The sequence below is a fragment of the Salmo trutta genome, chromosome 24 (genome assembly GCF_901001165.1).
Source record: "Salmo trutta chromosome 24, fSalTru1.1, whole genome shotgun sequence".
Lineage (NCBI taxonomy): Eukaryota > Metazoa > Chordata > Actinopteri > Salmoniformes > Salmonidae > Salmo > Salmo trutta.
The window spans coordinates 5198912-5217150 of NC_042980.1; the positions used below are offsets into that span (position 1 = coordinate 5198912).

Here is an 18239-nt window from a genome sequence, read left to right on the forward strand (position 1 = left end):
GGCTCTGCCGTAGCTTTTCAGCTCTCTGCTGATCGAGTGTCACCTCCCCTCTCAGAGCATCTACTGCCTCCTCCTGGAGGGCTGCAGCCTGGGCCTCCTGCAAGACCTTCTGTAGGGAGCTGTCCTGCTGCTGGACAAGCTGCTCCTTCAGCTCTATAAGGGTCTCCTGCCTGGCTAGATCCTCCCTCATAGCAACCTTCTGCTCTTCCAGGCGCTGCTGGAGCTCTGCAGATCTCTGCTGATGGAGGGACACCTCCCTTCTCAGTGCCTCCTCGGCATCCCTCTCCTGGTGGACTGTGGCCACACCTCCTGTAGCAGTCCCTTATGTAGGTAGTCGTCAGCCTCTGTAAGCTTCAGTAGAAACCTACTGGGTTTGGGACGAGAGACTGTTGCGCCTGCCGCTATGCTAGCCTGGGTGGCGGTCAGCTGGCTGAGTTCAGCTCGCATGAGAGCGGTCTGCTCACTCTGTTCCTCCAGCAACTCCCGATGCATAGCCTGTTGTGCTATGTTCACCTCCACCAGCTATCTCACCAATGCTTCCATTGTGCTCTGTGTCTGTTTAGTTATCGAACTTGGTTTGGCTATGCCCGCATTCTCCACCATATGTAGTAAGATCAAGGGTGTGGGGTTTCCACGTCACCAAGTTCAATAATAAAACAGGCACCAGTAGCACAAATAGAATACAAAGGGAAGTTTATTAGGGATTTCGTACACAGAGAAAGAAGGGGGAATTCACCAATCACCTCACAGTCCACAAGCCGTTCTCTTTGTCCATTCCGTTTTCCAGGGGGTAATCTTCACACGAATCCGGACTGGTACACAAGGGGGGTAATCCAACAGTCCAGGTCACAATGGGCAATCACACAGATTTAGCTCTCATTTCTCTCACTCTTCATACCTGTCTTGTATCTCCTCTACCCTTTTTGTACAGGCTGCTTCCTCCTTTATCCCCACCGCACTCCCTGCCACAGCCTTTCCTTGTTGGGGCAGGAAGTCCATATAAGGCTTGGGGGTGGAGCCAGCTATCTGCAAGATATCTTTCCTCAATTACCACTCACCTCTCCCTGCTGTCTGCCACAGTATACGTAGCAGGAAAGCTGTAAAAATATATTTTTTTCCTCTGAAGAGGGAGGGTGGTGGAGGGGTTATGTTCTCTCCCAGACTCATGGGTAGAAATGTTGGAGGTTAGCATAAGGTAACCAGTCCATCCCGTATGCATAATAATAAAATTCACACTCAAAGGCGATTACTTGAATTTGTTCAATTTGTTTCTAGTGATATCTCCTCCTTCAGTCTTCTTCTTCTGTGGACTTTATATGCCGGTTGGCAACCAACTTCAAGGTGCATTACCAGCACCAACTGGACTGGAGTGTGGACCTCAGTTCAGCTTTCAATCACCGACGTGGGTATATACTCCTAAAAACCAATGAGGAGATGGGAGAGTCGGAACTTGCAGCACCTCAAGCATCAATAATAGAACCAAGTTCTATTTTAACGCCTGGCTCGTTGACGGCGCGTGAACAGTTTGGATGAAATGATTGAATGACATATATGTGTAAAATTGCAACGCACCTTAAAGTTGGTTGCCAACCGCCATATAAGGTCCACAGAAGAAGAAGAATGAAGGAGAAGATATCACTAGAAACAAACTAAGTTTCCCCTTTTATTTGTCGATTAATTGTCGTAACGCAAGTGGTGTGGTCACCATGTTAGGCTTTGAAACAACATCCGCAATGACCATGTTTTCCACTCAGTAACTTCTTTCTTCAAATTGATCATCACAGTGAGGTGAGTTTTAAAAGCACAATACTGTTTTGATGGTAAGTGTTTGATATGATTTCCGATTGCATTTGCATTGATGTCAGAGTGGTTAGAGTGACAATAGTGCCCTGAGTACCAGGCCATTAGGACCCGATGGTCGACAGCAAGCTGGGTACTACCAAGTAATGTCCAGTGTGCATGAGAGGTGATTACTGTTACTCAACGGTCAAGTGGAATTTTACTGCCTTCATGACTCATGACTGCCAGTGTGGTGGTTACCTCAATATCCTTTGCCGCGGCGTTAGTTGAAGGCAGCCAATCCAATAGTTTCAGAAAAGTAGTAATTTCCTGAGATTTGTATTCAAATATATATTTTAAACTAGTTGCTTTCTCAGATCTGTATTCAAGTAGTTTTGAAAAGTAGTACTTTTTTGGTATCTGTATTCAAATAGTTGCCTCCAAAGTAACTAGTAGTGGAAACCATGGAACACTATGAAATAGCACTGCTGGGTGACTTTAAAAGCCATAGTCAATTGATGAATCAAATCAAATTTCAAATCAAATTAATTTATAAAGCCCTTCTTACATCAGCTGATATCTCAAAGTGCTGTACAGAAACCCAGCCTAAAACCCCAAACAGCAAGCAATGCAGGTGTAGAAGCACGGTGGCTAGGAAAAACTCCCTAGAAAGGCCAGAACCTAGGAAGAAACCTAGAGAGGAACCAGGCTATGGGGAATGGCCAGTCCTCTTCTGGCTGTGCTGGGTGGAGATTATAACAGAACATGGCCAAGATGTTCAAATGTTCATAGATGACCAGCAGGGTCAAATAATAATAATCACAGTGGTTGTCGAGGGTGCAACAGGTCAGCACCTCTGGGACAGGTAGCACGTCCGGTGAACAGGTCAGGGTTCCATAGCCGCAGGCAGAACAGTTGAAACAGGAGCAGCAGCATGGCCAGGTGGACTGGGGACAGCAAGGAGTCATCAGGCCAGGTAGTCCTGAGGCATGGTCCTAGGGCTCAGGTCCTCCGAGAGAGAGAGAAAGAAAGAATTAGTGAGAGCATACTTAAATTCACACAGGACACTGGATAAGACAGGAGAAATACTCCAGATATAACAGACTGACCCTAGCCCCCCGACACATAAACTACTGCAGCATAAATGCTGGAGGATGAGACAGGAGGGGTCGGGAGACACTGTGGCCCCATACGACGATACCCCCGGACAGGGCCAAACAGGTAGGATATAACCCCACCCACTTTGCCAAAGCACATCCCCCACACCACTAGAGGGATATCTTTAACCACCAACTTACCATCCTGAGACAAGGCCGAGTATAGCCCACAAAGATTTCCGCCACGGCAAAACCCAAGGGGGGGCGCCAACCCAGACAGGAAGATCACGTCAGTGTTCAACCCACTCAAGTGACGCACCCCTCCTAGGGACGGCATGGAACAGCACCAGTAAGCCAGTGACTCAGCCCCTGTAATAGGGTTAGAGGATTACGGGAGGGGTGTTAGGGTTAGGGGAAGTGAATAAAGAAGAAAAATATATCTTTAAAAATATATTTAAACTAGTTGTTCAACCGGAAAATGTGTTACTGTTAAAACTATAGTTATTCTAGGTCTGCACCATAGTGCATATAGATGGCAAGATGTCCTGAACAAGAGCTCCTGGCCTATCTGTCAGACTGACTTTCTCCCTGCCTAACCATCGATTCCTCTCTCTCCACTCAAGCCAAACTGCTTCTACTTCTATCTAAAGCTGACTAGACACCATTCGCTTTCCATTTTTTATAAGTTGTTGTACCTTTTTTTGGGGGGGGTTTGCAAGCGGTTCTATATTCTCGGTAGTAATTAAATGCTCTATAAGCTACATCAATTATTATTATTATTAGTCTATAGTTTATGCTGCTGTCCAATAATGTATTACCAAAGTGACGAGATCAACATGAATAAAATTTTACTTCTCAAGCTGTATTTTACATTTTGCTACACATTTAAGAAAATCAAAACTTTCAATAAAAGTTTAGTCGACAAAGGCCAAAGCCTAGGCATTAATCAAATCTTTGTTATTGTTTTTACCCCAGGTTGCAGATTCTGAGGGACCATTTCACCTACTCTCTCTACGTCAATGTGTGCCGCTCGCTATTCGAGAAAGACAAGCTGCTCTTCTCCTTCTGCCTCAACGTCAACCTGCTCATGCACGACAAGCTGGTGGGTTAGCTTTACAACAACGTTCTCAAAATATTGTCAGAACCATAGACATGAACACAGAACCTCTGTGTATGTATTGGTTTATGTTTGGTGTATTGTATATGGCCACATCTTTCCCATAGCATTATCACACCGTCACTGCAAGGTTATATTAATGCATAACCACATATTTCCTTCTCCATCAACAACTTCTCTTGACTAATATCATCAATACACACACACACACACACACACACACACACACACACACACACACACACACACACACACACACACACACACACACGGCAAGGTCGCAGTTGTAAATGAGAACTTGTTCTCAACTGGCCTACCTGGTTAAATAAAGGTGAAATAAATAACACATATATATTTCCAGTCAGGACCATATGGGTCTTAGCTCTCCCAGGATCCAAAAGCCTCACATTCCCAGTAAAGCTCCAGATTGACCCTTTGTCTTTCCCCCCTCTCCACCCAATCCTCCACACCAGGTGGATGAGAGCGAGTGGCGCTTCCTGCTAACAGGTGGGGTGGGCCTGGACAACCCCCATTCCAACCCTTGCTCCTGGCTCCCCAAGAAGGCCTGGGATGAGCTCTGCCGCCTCGATGAGAAGGACTGCTTCAAGGGCCTGCGCAAGGACATGTCCCGTATGAAAGACGCCTGGAAGGAGGTGTACGATAGCCCGGTGCGTTACTGTAGCATTGCAATAGAATATAATACGATTTTTATGTTTAATTATGTGGTCTGTAGATACACAGACACACACACAGACAGGTAGGCAGACAAGAGCACGCATGCACACACACACAAACACACAAACAAACAAACACATCCAATACAATTAACTTTCCTTTAACTTTAAATAGGTTTCAGCCACAGACATTGAAGGTACCTACCTCCGTGGACAACGAAATCAGATCCTTACTCAATATAACTCTAAGAGGAAAACAACTCTCTCAGACGTCTGATGTAAAATTTGTTCAAAAGTATCCGGGGATTATCCCTCCTCACTCACACCATCTCTCTCCCTACCCGGCGCAGCGGTTCCACGCATTAACCAAATACATCGGCTGGCCCCGCTGCACACCCCAGATTGCTTCTCTTACCACTTAATTACAATTGATTAATCTTGCTACAGGTCAATAAAGAACTCCCAACACACGCACGCACACACACACACAAACATACACCCACGTTCCTAAAACAAATGTGATGCCAAAGCGTCTTCATTATATGTGAGGATAACCTGATTATGGGCACGGCGTAAATGCAATCCCCTCCAGATTTGCGTCTGATGAATGCAAATGGCCATGAATTCCCTCATTATTAAGGAGAGTATTAAAGCTTAAGTTTAGTTATATAAACAACCTGTGAGGCTCGTGTCGTTTGGCTACCGTGGTTTAGACATTTGGAAGTAAACACTATGCTCCCATTGGGCTCTACTCAAAAGAAGTGCACTATGTAAGTAATAGGGTGCCATTCCAATTTTAACACCCTACTTTTTTTCGCAAAGCTGGAGATGGGGTTTCTTGGAATTCAGTTGCATTGTAGGGAGTTCTTCCTGGTTTGTCTTAATGTTGTAAACAAGAATTAGGCTAGTTGGTAAGTTATTATTAAACCATCAATCTAATATCTTTGTATGTAGTATGTGATTTTGTTAATAATAATGTGTGTGCGTGTGCTCATGTGCAGACCCCCCACCACACACCTTTCCCAGCAGAGTGGCAGCAGAACCTTGGACAGTTTCAGAAGATGCTGGTTATACGCTGTCTTAGACCAGACAAGGTGAGTTACCACACACACACACACACACACACACAGTCAAATCCACATTCCTCACCCCCCCTCCCTCCCAGGTCATTCCCATGGTGCAGGAGTTTGTATCTGACAGTCTGGGGCGTCAGTTCATCGAGGCGCCCCCCTTCAACCTGGGGAAAGCATTTGGGGACAGTCACTGCTGCGCCCCCCTCATCTTCATCCTCTCCCCCGGTTCTGACCCCATGGCCGCCTTACTCAAGTTTGGTGATGAGCAGGTATGGATAAGCCTGGGTACCAGTCTGTTTGTGCCATCATGCCACTCATTGCCACTCCATTGGCCCATTTCTACCTAGGTTTAGCCTAAATGACAATTGTTGTGGAAAAACAACCATCCTGTATTGCTTGTCCCTAGCTTGTCTTGTTGCTATAGATGTTTTACAGAAAAGACACACAGAGTAGATAGATCACAGATTGATAAAGCTTGTAGATTTATACAAAGTTAAAATATCCTTAAACGTTTCAAGTCATTATCATGCTATAGCTAGGCAATTAATGGTACGTTTGTCACTTAATCTTTGGGATTTCCCTTTTAAAGCATCCAGTTGACACGTGTGTGCATGCGTGCCTGCACGCGTGTGTCTGTATGTGTGTGCTTGTGTCTCTGTGTCTGTCTGTGTGTTCCCCAGGGCTTCAGTGGAAACAAGTTGACCTCTCTGTCTCTGGGCCAGGGCCAGGGCCCCATCGCCATGAGCTTGATTGAGACGGGCGTGAAGGAGGGCACCTGGGTGGTCCTACAGAACTGTCACCTGGCCACCTCATGGATGTCCACTATGGAGAGAGTGTGTGAGGTCAGAGGGCAGCTTGCACTGTGATGACACACCTTAGTCTCAATATTATAATAATAATTTAGTTAGTTAGTTTGGTGTGGGGGTTACAGAGGCACTTAACCAGTTTATCCCTTCAATGCTGCATGACTGTTTTGAGAATACTGATTGGAATATGTTCAAAGATTTATCCACCCAGGACTCATCCATCAACATTGAGGAATATACATCGTCAGTCACAGGCTTCATTAGGAAATGTGTTGATGATGTTGTACCCACAATAACGATCCGGACATACAGTACCCCAACCAAAGACCATGCATGAAGGGAGAAATCCGTACCATGCTGAGAGCCCGTACTGCAGCATTCAATGTTAGCAGAATGAACCCCGATCAAATCAAATCAAAAGTATTTATATAGCCCTTCTTACATCAGCTGATATCTCAAAGTGCTGTACAGCAACCCATCCTAAAACCCCAAACAGCAAGCAATGCAGGTGTAGAAGCACGGTGGCTAGGAAAAACTCCCTAGAAAGGCCAAAATCTAGGAAGAAACCTAGAGAGGAACCAGGCTATGAGGGGTGGCCAGTCCTCTTCTGACTGTGCTGGGTGGAGATTATAACAGAACATGGCCAAGATGTTAAAATGTTCATAAATGACCAGCAGGGTCAAATAATAATAATCACAGTTGTCGAGAGTGCAACAAGTCAGCACCTCAAGAGTAAATGTCAGTTGGCTTTTCATAGCCGATCATTGAGAGTATCTCTACCACTCCTGCTGTCTCTAGAGAGTTGAAAACAGCAGGTCTGGGAGAGGTAGCACGTCCGGTGAACATGTCAGGGTTCCATAGCCGCAGGCAGAACAGTTGAAACTGGAGCAGCAGCACGGCCAGGTGGACTGGGGACAGCAAGGAGTCATCATGTCAGGTAGTCCTGAGGCATGGTCCTAGGGCTCAGGTCCTAGGACCTGAGAGAGAGAGAAAGAGAGAGAGAAAGAAAGAAAGAGAGAGAATTAGAGAGAGCATACTTAAATTCACACAGGACACCGGATAAGACAGGAGAAATACTCCAGATATAACAGACTGACCCTAGCCCCCGACACATAAACTACTGCAGCATAAATACTGGAGGCTGAGACAGGAGGGGTCAGGAGACACTGTGGCCCCATCCGACGATGCCCCCAGACAGGGCCAAACAGGAAAGATATAACCCCACCCACTTTGCCAAAGCACAGCCCCCACACCACTAGAGGGATAACTTCAACCACCAACTTACCATCCTGAGAGACGGCCGAGTATAGCCCACAGAGATCTCTGCCACGGCACAACCCAAGGGGGGGGGGCGCCAACCCAGACAGGAAGACTATGTCAGTGACTCAACCCACTCAAGTGACGCACCCCTCCTAGGGACGGCATGGAAGAACACCAATAAGCCAGTGACTCAGCCCCTGTAATAGGGTTAGAGGCAGAGAATCCCAGTGGAGAGAGGGGTACCGGCCAGGCAGAGACAGCAAGGGCGGTTCGTTGATCCAGAGCCTTTCCGTTCACCTTCACACTCCTGGGCCAGACTACACTCAATCATAGGACCCACTGAAGAGATGAGTCTTCAGTAAAGACTTAAAGGTTGAGACCGAGTCTGCATTTCTCACATGGGTAGGCAGACCATTCCATAAAAATGGAGCTCTATAGGAGGAAGCCCTGCCTCCAGCTGTTTGCTTAGAAATTCTAGGGACAATTAGGAGGCCTGCGTCTTGTGACCGTAGCGTACGTGTAGGTATGTACTGCAGGACCAAATCGGAAAGATAGGTAGGAGCAAGCCCATGTAATGCTTTGTAGGTTAGCAGTAAAACCTTGAAATCAGCCCTTGCCTTAACAGGAAGCCAGTGTAGGGAGGCTAGCACTGGAGTAATATGATCAAATGTTTTGGTTCTAGTCAGGATTCTAGCAGCCGTATTTAGCACTAACTGAAGTTAGATTCGGTGGCGTACAAGGCAAGTAGGTACGATCTCCGTGAATCCATTAGGCAAAAATAGACAGACTCAAACTTGAATCAATGTTCGACAACTCAGACTCTCGACGCATGTGGCAAGGACTACAGACTATCACGGACTACAAAGGCAAATCCAGCTGTGTGGTGCCCCCCGAAGCCTCCCTCCCAGACAAGCTTAACACATTCTATGCTTGCTTCGAGGCAGACAATACTTAGCCATCCAGGAAGTCTCTCGCAGCTTTGGACGACCAGCTGCTTTTGCGATCTGAGACTGATGTGAGGAAAACTCTTCATAAAGCTTCTGGCATACATGGCATACCTGGCCGCGTCCTCAGAGTCTGTGCTGACCAACTTACTGCTCTGCCAGATCTACGGAAGATGCCATTTCCATCGCTATTCACTCAACCCTAACACATCTGAACAAGAGGAACACTTTTTGGAGAATGCTGTTCATTGACTACAGTCAGGGTCGGCTCCAGGCAAAAGCGACATAAGCGGTCGCTTAGGGCCCCAGGCCGCTAGGGGGCCCACAACCCCCCAATAATAATAAAAAAGGAACTTTAGGAACTCAGTCAACTTACTGTTGAGAGTTAGAATAGTAGTAATTCGAAATTCGGTTGTACATCATCAATTTTGATCTCGTTATGTCGGTCAATGACAGTCACTCAATTAGCCATGTCAACTAACAATGTTTATATTGGTAAGTTAAGTCTAGCCAGCTATTTAAACTTGTAGTAATCATGGCCGAAAACCGACCTGGCACGCAGGGCATGTACCCAGGGGCCCCCATTGACTTTGTTAGTCACTCTCACTCAGATATCATTAACATGGCATAGGTCATGGCAAAATGTGAAAAATTGCAGGAAAATAGTTTTAAAACAAAAAAAATGTATTGACCATTTTTCTCTCTCCCCAATGTTTTTTTTATTGCAGGAAATGTGTTTAAAAAATGTAAACATTTTGACTCCACACATGGCAAAATGTGTAGAACTACAGGAAATTAACTTTGACACGTAGTGTAGTGATATTCTTTTTTATATCAATAGGCTACATCTGTCGGTACAAACTTTGACTAAGAAATTATGACATTGTTAAACATTTTTGCGGGCAATATGCGTGGACCTAGGCAGACGTTGCAATTGTCGACATTGCAGTTCTATAATTATAGAATTGCATTGTCAGCAATTGCACCGTCTACCTAAGTCCACGCATATTGTCTCAAGAAAATGATCTATTTTTTATACCCTCAAACACCAAGTTAGGCATACCAAATGTAAAAATATGCCATCGTCACTATCAATTTTGAATTATATTTTTTTACGTTTTACCGGTGAAATGTCCAAACTGCGTTTGCATGCCAATCATTTGATCCCAATCCATTTCATGGGAGTAGGCATTTTGATCTTGAATTACTGTTTCATGAGCGAATTAGTGCAGATGGTGTTAAAACTATTAGCCTTTCTTGTATTTTGTATCAATCAAACCATATATCCTGCCTAGTGGCACGCGCTGTTGAGTTATGTCTGCTTGAGAAAAAAACTGCTAACCATCCCAATATCTCATTCAAGTTTTTATTGTCACATGCACAAGTACAGTGAAATGCCTTATTTGCATACTCAAAACCCAACAATGCAATAATCAATACAAATGTAATACTAGAAAAAACACACAAGAAATAAGAAGAAATATGAAGAATGCAATAAGTAAGTAAGCATACTATATACCATATTTACAATGTGCAGGGATACTGGAGTATTTGTATTTATTATGGATCCCCGCTCTTCTTGGGATCCAGCAAAATTAAGGCAGTTTGTACAATTTTAAAACATTACAATACATTCGCAGATTTCACAACACAATGTGTGCCCTCAGGCCCCTACTCCACCACTACCACATATCTACAGTACTAAATCCGTGTGTGTGTGTGTGTGTGTGTGTGTGTGTGTGCCAATGTGTTTGTGTTGCTTCACAGTCCCCGCTGTTCCATAAGGTGTTTTATCTGGGGTTTTTTCAATCAAATTTTACTGCTTGCGTCAGTTACTTGATGTGGAATAGAGTTCCATGTAGTCGTGGCTCTATGTAGTACTGTTTGCCTCCCATAGTCTGTTCTGGACATGGGGACTGTGAAGAGACCTCTTGTGGAATGTCTTGTGGGGTATGCATGGGTGTCTGAGCTGTGTCCCAGTAGTTTAGACAGACAGCTCGGTGCATTCAACATGTCAATACCGCTCATAAATAAAAGTAGTGATGAAGTCAATCTCTCCTCCACTTTCAGCTAGGAGAGATTGACATGCATATTATTAATATTGGCTCTCTGTGTACATCCAAGGGCCAGCCGTGCTGCCCTGTTCTGAGCCAATTGCAATTGCCTAAGTCCTTTTTTTGTGGCACCTGACCACACGACTGAACAGTAGTCAAGGTGCGACAAAACTAGGGCCTGTAGGACCTGCCTTGTTGATAGTGTTGTTAAGAAGGCAGAACATTACTTTATTATAGACAGACTTCTCCCTATCTTAGCTACTACTGCATCAATATGTTTTGACCATGACAGTTTACAATCTAGGGTTACTCCAAGCAGTTTAGTAATCTCAATTTGCTCAAATTCCACATTATTTATTACAAGATTTAGTTAAGGTTCAGGGTTTTTGTGAGTGTTTTGTTCCAGATACAATGCTTTTAGTTTTAGAAATATTCAGGGCTAACTTATTCCTTGCCACCCACTCTGAAGCTAACTGCAGCTCTTTGTTGAGTGTTGCAGTCATTTAAGTAGCTGACGTGTATAGTGTTGAGTCATTCACATACATAGACACTCTGGCTTTAAGTCAGTGGCATGTTGTTAGTAAAAATTGGGCCTAAACAGTTACCCTGCAGAATTCCTGATTCTAACTGGATTATATTTGATAGGCTTCCATTTAAGAACACCCTCTGTGTTATGTTAGACAAGTAACTCTTTATCCACATTATAGCAGGGGGTGTAAAGCCATAACACACAGGTTTTTCCAGCAGCAGACTGTGATCGATAATGTCAAAAGCTGCACTGAAGTCTAACAAAACAGCCCCCACAATAATTGTATCATCAATTTATCTCAGCCAATCATCAGTCATTTGTTTAAGTGCTGTGCTTGTTGTGTGTCCTTCCCTATAAGCATGCTGACATTCTGTTGTCAATTTGTTTACTGTAAAATAGCATTTTATCTGGTCAAACACAATTCTTTCCAGAAGTTTACTAAGGGTTGGTAACAGGCTGATTGGTCAGCTATTTGAGCCAGTAAAGGGGGCTTTACTATTCTTGGGTAGCGGAATGACTTTTTTTCCCTCCAGTCCTGAGGGCACACGCTCTCTAGTAGGCTTAAATTGAAGATGTGGCAAATAGAAGTGGCAATATTGTCTGCTATTATCCTCAGTAATTTTCCATCAAGATTGTCAGACCCCGGTGGCTTGTCATTGTTGATAGACAACAATATTTTTTTTCACCTCTTCCACACTGACTTTTCGGAATTCAAAAGTACAATTCTTGTCTCTCATATTTTGGTCCCATATACTTGGATGTGTAGTGTCAGCGTTTGTTGCTGGCATGTCATCCCTTTGTTTGCTTATCTTGCCAATGATAAAGTAATTAAAGTAGTTTGCAGTTTTTCCGTTTTTTTCCTGAGTGGGCAGCTTGATGGTAGCCAGTCAATATTTAAATCACCCAGAAAATATACTTCTCTGTTGGTATCACATACATTATCAAGCATTTCACTCATATTATCCAGATACTGACTGTTAGCACTTGGTGGTCTATAGCAGCTTCCCACAAGAATGGGCTTTAGGTGAGGCAGATGAACCTGTAGCCATATTACTTCAACAGTATTTAACATTAGATCGTCTCTAAGCTTTACAGGATTGTGGTTCTGAATATAGACCGCAACACCGCCTCCATTGGCATTTCTGTCTTTTCGGTAGATGTTAAAACCATGTATTGCTACCACTGTATCATCAAAGGTATTATGTAAGTGAGTTTCAGAGATAGTCAGAATATGAATGTCCTCTGTTACAAGCAAGTTATTGACTGCATGGAACTATTTTGTTAGGCTACATATGTTAATATGGGCTATTTTCAGCACTTTTCTTGGTTGCTTGATTGTTTTTAATGCTTTACTGGGAAGCTTATCAGAGGTAGACTTACTCATGTTATTTACATTGGAGCTGATGGTCCAGTGGTCTTTCTACTATTGCACACCGCCTCAGTGCTAACAGTGTAACTCTGGTTTATAAGCTCATGATTACTGCTTACAATAGCTGTAGGATAAACAGATCTATTCGGTGCAATTAAGGATACTTAAATTAAATTACTTACATTGTGTTTGCCAATGCCCCTAAGATCATGTACATTTGATGCAGCATTATGACGACTCATTGTCACAATGGTTGGGATTAACTGAGCTGGTCTTGGATATTTACCAATCATTATTTCAACGTAGCCTTGAAATACGTGGACAGAGTCCAGGAACCAAGATGATTTGGATGGACTTCGTCATTCCTGTATTTTCTGTTTCCAGAAGGTGTCAAAGTTATCAATAAAAGTGACTCCAGTAGAGCTACAGTAGTCTTTTAGCCAGATGTGTAATGCCAGCAGTCTGCTGAATCTTTCACACCTGTGACCCAACGATGGTACTGGACCTGAAATTATTGGCCGTTTTTTGGAGTCTTTTAATGCTACAATCAGTTCTTTAAAATCCATTTTCAAATGTTCCGAGCTAGCCCTCCTGATGTCGTTTCACCCCACATGGACTACGATGGTGTCAGCTCCCGGTAGAACAGTCGGAAGCAGCCTTGTTATGTCCTGTACTCGTGCTCCTGGGTAGCACAGGGTTTTTGCCTTGGGGACCGAGATGTTTCTCACCATAGAGCTGCCTATGATGACAGCTGGTGATTGTTGAATGGGCCGGTCTCTCAGGCAGCCTCACGGTCTAGTGAGGCTGGGAGCTCCGAGGATCTGAACCCGAGGTAGAAGCCACCGGAGAGGGAGATAGAGCCGAGGACGAAGACGCAGGTACCTCTGGATCCGATCTTGATTGGAAAGCCACCAAGGACGAAGGCGCAGGTACCTCTGGATCCTGGGCGGCAAAGCTGTTTCTGGTCTGTGTCAGTTCCGGGCTCAACATCTCCATGGAGACCCCCGTTGCCAGAGGACGCTTTTTTCGACTTCCATGGCGAGTGACGTACCTCCATGGCTGGTTGGGTCGAGATCAGCTCCATTCTGCAGGGAAGGGGGAGACCCCTTCGGGGATGGAACCCTGCCTTGCACCGGCCAGTCGGCTGTGGAGAGCCGACACAGCGGCGAATCTTCCACCAGACCAGAGCGACATCTGGAAAAAGTAGGTGGGCGTGGGTTCCCCAATAGCTTATGTATGTTTTCTACTTACTTGCTAAGAGTAGCTACTTCGTTCCTGTAGTCCTCTGCAAGTAAGCAGTTGCTACATTGAAAGTCAGCGCGGTCCACATTGTCCCGGAACAAAGCAAAGTAAACGCAGCTCCTGCAACGCTGGAAATGTTCAATAGCGGCCTCCATTTGAGACCGCCAAGCTAGCTGGGCTTTCGCGTCTCTCCCTGTATACGGAATCTGGCAGGATCCCGGGACAGATAGCAACGCTCACAGCAATTTAGCCCAACACAGCCACAGGATTCAAAATAAAATAAAAGTATATAAAAACACTGTTAGCTTTTAAACCGGGGTCTTTAGTTCAGATTTCAGAATTCGACAGGTTTCGGTGTTCGACAGCGTTCAACAACAACAAACATATGCGGCGCTCATGGAGGTAGATATATATAGGGGTAAGGTAACTAAGCAACAGGATACAAGATAAACAGAGTAGCAGCAGCAGCTTGTATGTGAGTGGGTGTGCGTGTGTTGAGTTAGTATAAATGTATATACAGTACCAGTCAAAAGTTTGGACACACCTACTCATTCAAGTGTTTTTCTTTATTTTTGCTATTTTCTACATTGTAGAATAATAGTAACGACATCAAAACTATGAAATAACACATATGGAATCATTTAGTAGCCAAAAAAGTGTTAACCTCTCTAGGGTAGGTGGAACGAAATCGTCCCACCTATGTAACAGCCAGTGGAATCCTGTGGCGCGTTATTCAAATACCTTAGAAATGCTATTACTTCAATTTCTCAAACATATGACTATTTTACAGCATTATAAAGACAAGACTCTCGTTAATCTAACCACACTGTCTGATTTCAAAAAGGCTTTACAACGAAAGCAAAACATTAGATTATGTCAGCAGAGTACCCAGCCAGAAATAATCAGAGCTAGTATATAATGTCACAAAAAACAAAACCACAGCTAAATGCAGCACTAACCTTTGATGATCTTCATCAGATGACACACCTAGGACATTATGTTAGACAATACATGCATGTTTTGTTCAATCAAGTTCATATTTATATCAAAAACCAGCTTTTTACATTAGCATGTGACGTTCAGAACTAGCATACCCCCCGCAAACTTCCGGTGAATTTACTAAAAATTTACTAAATTACTCACGATAAACGTTCACAAAAAGCATAACAATTATTTTAAGAATTATAGATACAGAACTCCTCTATGCACTCGATATGTCCGATTTTAAAATAGCTTTTCGGTGAAAGCACATTTTGCAATATTCTAAGTAGATAGCTCGGCATCACAGGGCTAGCTATTTAGACACCCAGCAAGTTTAGCACTCACCAAAGTCAGATTTACTATAAGAAAAATGTTATTACCTTTGGTGTTCTTCGTCAGAATGCACTCCCAGGACTTCTACTTCAATAATAAATGTTGGTTTGGTCCCAAATAATCCATAGTTATGTTCAAATATCCTCTGTTTTGTTCGTGCATTCAAGACACTATCCGAATGGTAAAGAAGGGTGACGAGCACGACGCATTTCGTGACAAAAGAATTCTAAATATTCCATTACCGTACTTCGAAGCATGTCAACCGCTGTTTAAAATCAACTTTTATGCAATTTTTCTCGTAAAAAAACGATAATATTCCGACCGGCAAAGCGTGTTTACGTTCAAAGAGAGAGAAAATAAAAGCATGGGATCCCCTCGTGCACAAGCCTCAGTCTGATGGCCCTCAGATCGACCACCATCCAAACGCGCTAATGTTTTTCAGCCAGAGGCTGGAATTACATCATTCAGCTTTTTCCCGGGTTCTGAGAGCCTATGGGAGCCGTAGGAAGTGTCACGTTACAGCAAAGATCCTCAGTTTTCAATAAACAGAGCCAAGAAGAACAAGAACTTGTCAGACAGGCCACTTCCTGTAAGGAATCTTCTCAGGTTTTTGCCTGCCATATGAGTTCTGTTATTCTCACAGACACCATTCAAACAGTTTTAGAAACTTTAGGGTGTTTTCTATCCAAAGCCAATAATTATATGCATATTCTAGTTACTGGGCAGGAGTAGTAACCAGATTAAATCGGGTACGTTTTTTATCCGGCCGTGCAAATACTGCCCCCTATCCCCAACAGGTTAAACAAATCAAAATATATAGCTATTCTGGTTAAGGATGCCTTGAATTCTAAATAAATCACAGACAGTGCCACCAGCAAAGCACCCCCGCAGCCTCACACCTCCTCCATGCTTCACTGTGGGAACCACACATGCAGAGATAATAATCTGTTCATCTACCATGCATCTCACAAAGTGTAATGCGTGTATATGGGAGGCGAAGTCAAGTGCAGGAGAGCGGAGTATAATAAACAGGCGCACTTTAATGCCGGTTACCAAATGACAGCACTTAACACAAATAACAGCCAAAAACACGGTCTAAAACAAAAGTGCAACGCCTGACAATAATCCACGTAACAAATAACAATCACTCACAAATACAACATGGGGAACAGAGGGTTAAATAATAAACAAGTGATTGGTGAGTGAAGCCAGGTGTGATAAGACAAAGACAGAACAAATGGAAAATGAAAAGTGGATCGGCAGTGGCTAGAAAGCCGATGATGTCGACCGCCGAACGCCGCCCGAACAAGGAGAGGGACCGACTTCGTCGGAAGTCGTGACACAAAGACACGGCGGTCAAAACCAAAAATCTAAAATTTTTACTCCTCAAACCAAAGGACAGATTTCCACCGGTCTAATGTCCATTGCTCGTGTTTCTTGGCCCAAGCAAATCTCTGCTTCTTATTGGTGTCCTTTAGTAGTGGTTCTTTGTTGCAATTTGACCATGAAGGCCTGATTCACACAATCTCCTCTGAACAGTTGATGTTGAGATGTGTCTGTTACTGGTAACTCTAATGAACTTATCCTCTGCAGCAGAGGTAACTCTGGGTCTTCCTTTCCTGTGGCGATCCTCATGAGAGCCAGTTTCATCATGACACTTGATGGTTTTTTACGACTGCACAAAGAAACTTTCTTGAAATGTTCCATGTTGACTGTCCTTCATGTCTTAAAGTCATGATGGACTGTTGTTTCTCTTGGCTTATTTGAGCTATCCTTGCCATAATATGGACTTGGTCTTTTACCAAATAGGGATATCTTCTGAATACCATCTCTACCTTGTCACAACACAACTGATTGGCTCAAACACATTAAGAAGAATAGAAATTACACAAATTCACTTTTAACAAGGTACGTCTGTTAATTGAAATGCATTCCAGGTGACTACCTCATGAAGCTGCTTTAGAGAATGCCAAGATTGAGCGAGATAGGCCCTGTAGCTATTTTGTTAGGTATTTATCAGTCTTATTGCTTGGGGATAGAAGCGGTTCAAGAGCCTGTTGGTGTCAGACTTGATGCACCGGTACCGCTTGCCATGCGGAAGCAGTGAGATTAGTCGATGGATAGGGGGGTTGGAGTCTAACGTTTTTCCGGGCCTTCCTTTCCTTTCCCACCACCTGATATAGATGTCCTGGATGGCAGGGGGCTCGGCCCCAGTGATGTACTGGGCTCTCCGCACCACCCGCTGTAGCCCCATGTGATTGAGGATGGTGCTATTGCCATAACAGGCAGTGATCTGCCTGGTATGCCGCGCAATCTTCAAAACGTGTGTTTGGACCATTTTAATTCTTTAGCGATTTGGACACCGTGGAACTTGAAGCTCTCGACCTGCTCCACTGCAGCCCCATCGATGTGGATGTGCTCACCCTTTTCTGGGTGGCGAATAGAGAGTACAGAAGGGGACTAGGCACACACCCCTGTGGGGCTCCCATGTTGAGGGTTAGCATGGCAGAGGGGGTTTTGCCTACCCACACAACCTGGAGTGGGCCCGTCAGGAAGTCCAGGATCCAGTTGCAAAGGGAGGTGTTCAGAACCAGGGTCCTAGTTAACCTCTATGGGCTATATATATTATTTAGTATATGTAAAGACAAGATTATATCAAAAATAGTCTGATGGGTGACAATATTAGCCTATCACTTGTGAATTACAGTTGAAGTCGGAAGTTTACATCCACTTAGGTTGGAGTCATTAAAACTTGTTTTTCAACCACTCCACAAATTTCTTGTTAACAAACTATAGTTTTGGCAAGTCGGTTAGGACATCTACTTTGTGCATGACACAAGTCATTTTTTACAGAAAGATTATTTCACTGTATCACAATTCCAGGGGATCAGAATTTTACAAACACTAAGTTGACTATGCCTTTAAACATCTTGGAAAATTCCAGAAAATGATGTCATGGCTTCAGAAGCTTCTGGATAGGC

The 18239-nt window shown here is 43.9% G+C and overlaps 1 protein-coding gene across 2 annotated transcripts in view; it reads left to right on the plus strand.

Annotated features, from left to right (window-relative positions):
* dnah7 (dynein, axonemal, heavy chain 7) overlaps nt 1–18239 on the plus strand; it is a 247939-nt gene that overhangs the window by 170280 nt on the left and 59420 nt on the right. For both annotated transcript variants that reach the window (XM_029710817.1, XM_029710818.1), the window contains exons 54-58: nt 3852–3978; nt 4467–4661; nt 5669–5761; nt 5833–6009; nt 6421–6582. In XM_029710817.1, coding sequence (XP_029566677.1) covers nt 3852–3978; nt 4467–4661; nt 5669–5761; nt 5833–6009; nt 6421–6582 — 754 coding nt within the window. The remainder of the gene's footprint in view (nt 1–3851; nt 3979–4466; nt 4662–5668; nt 5762–5832; nt 6010–6420; nt 6583–18239) is intronic.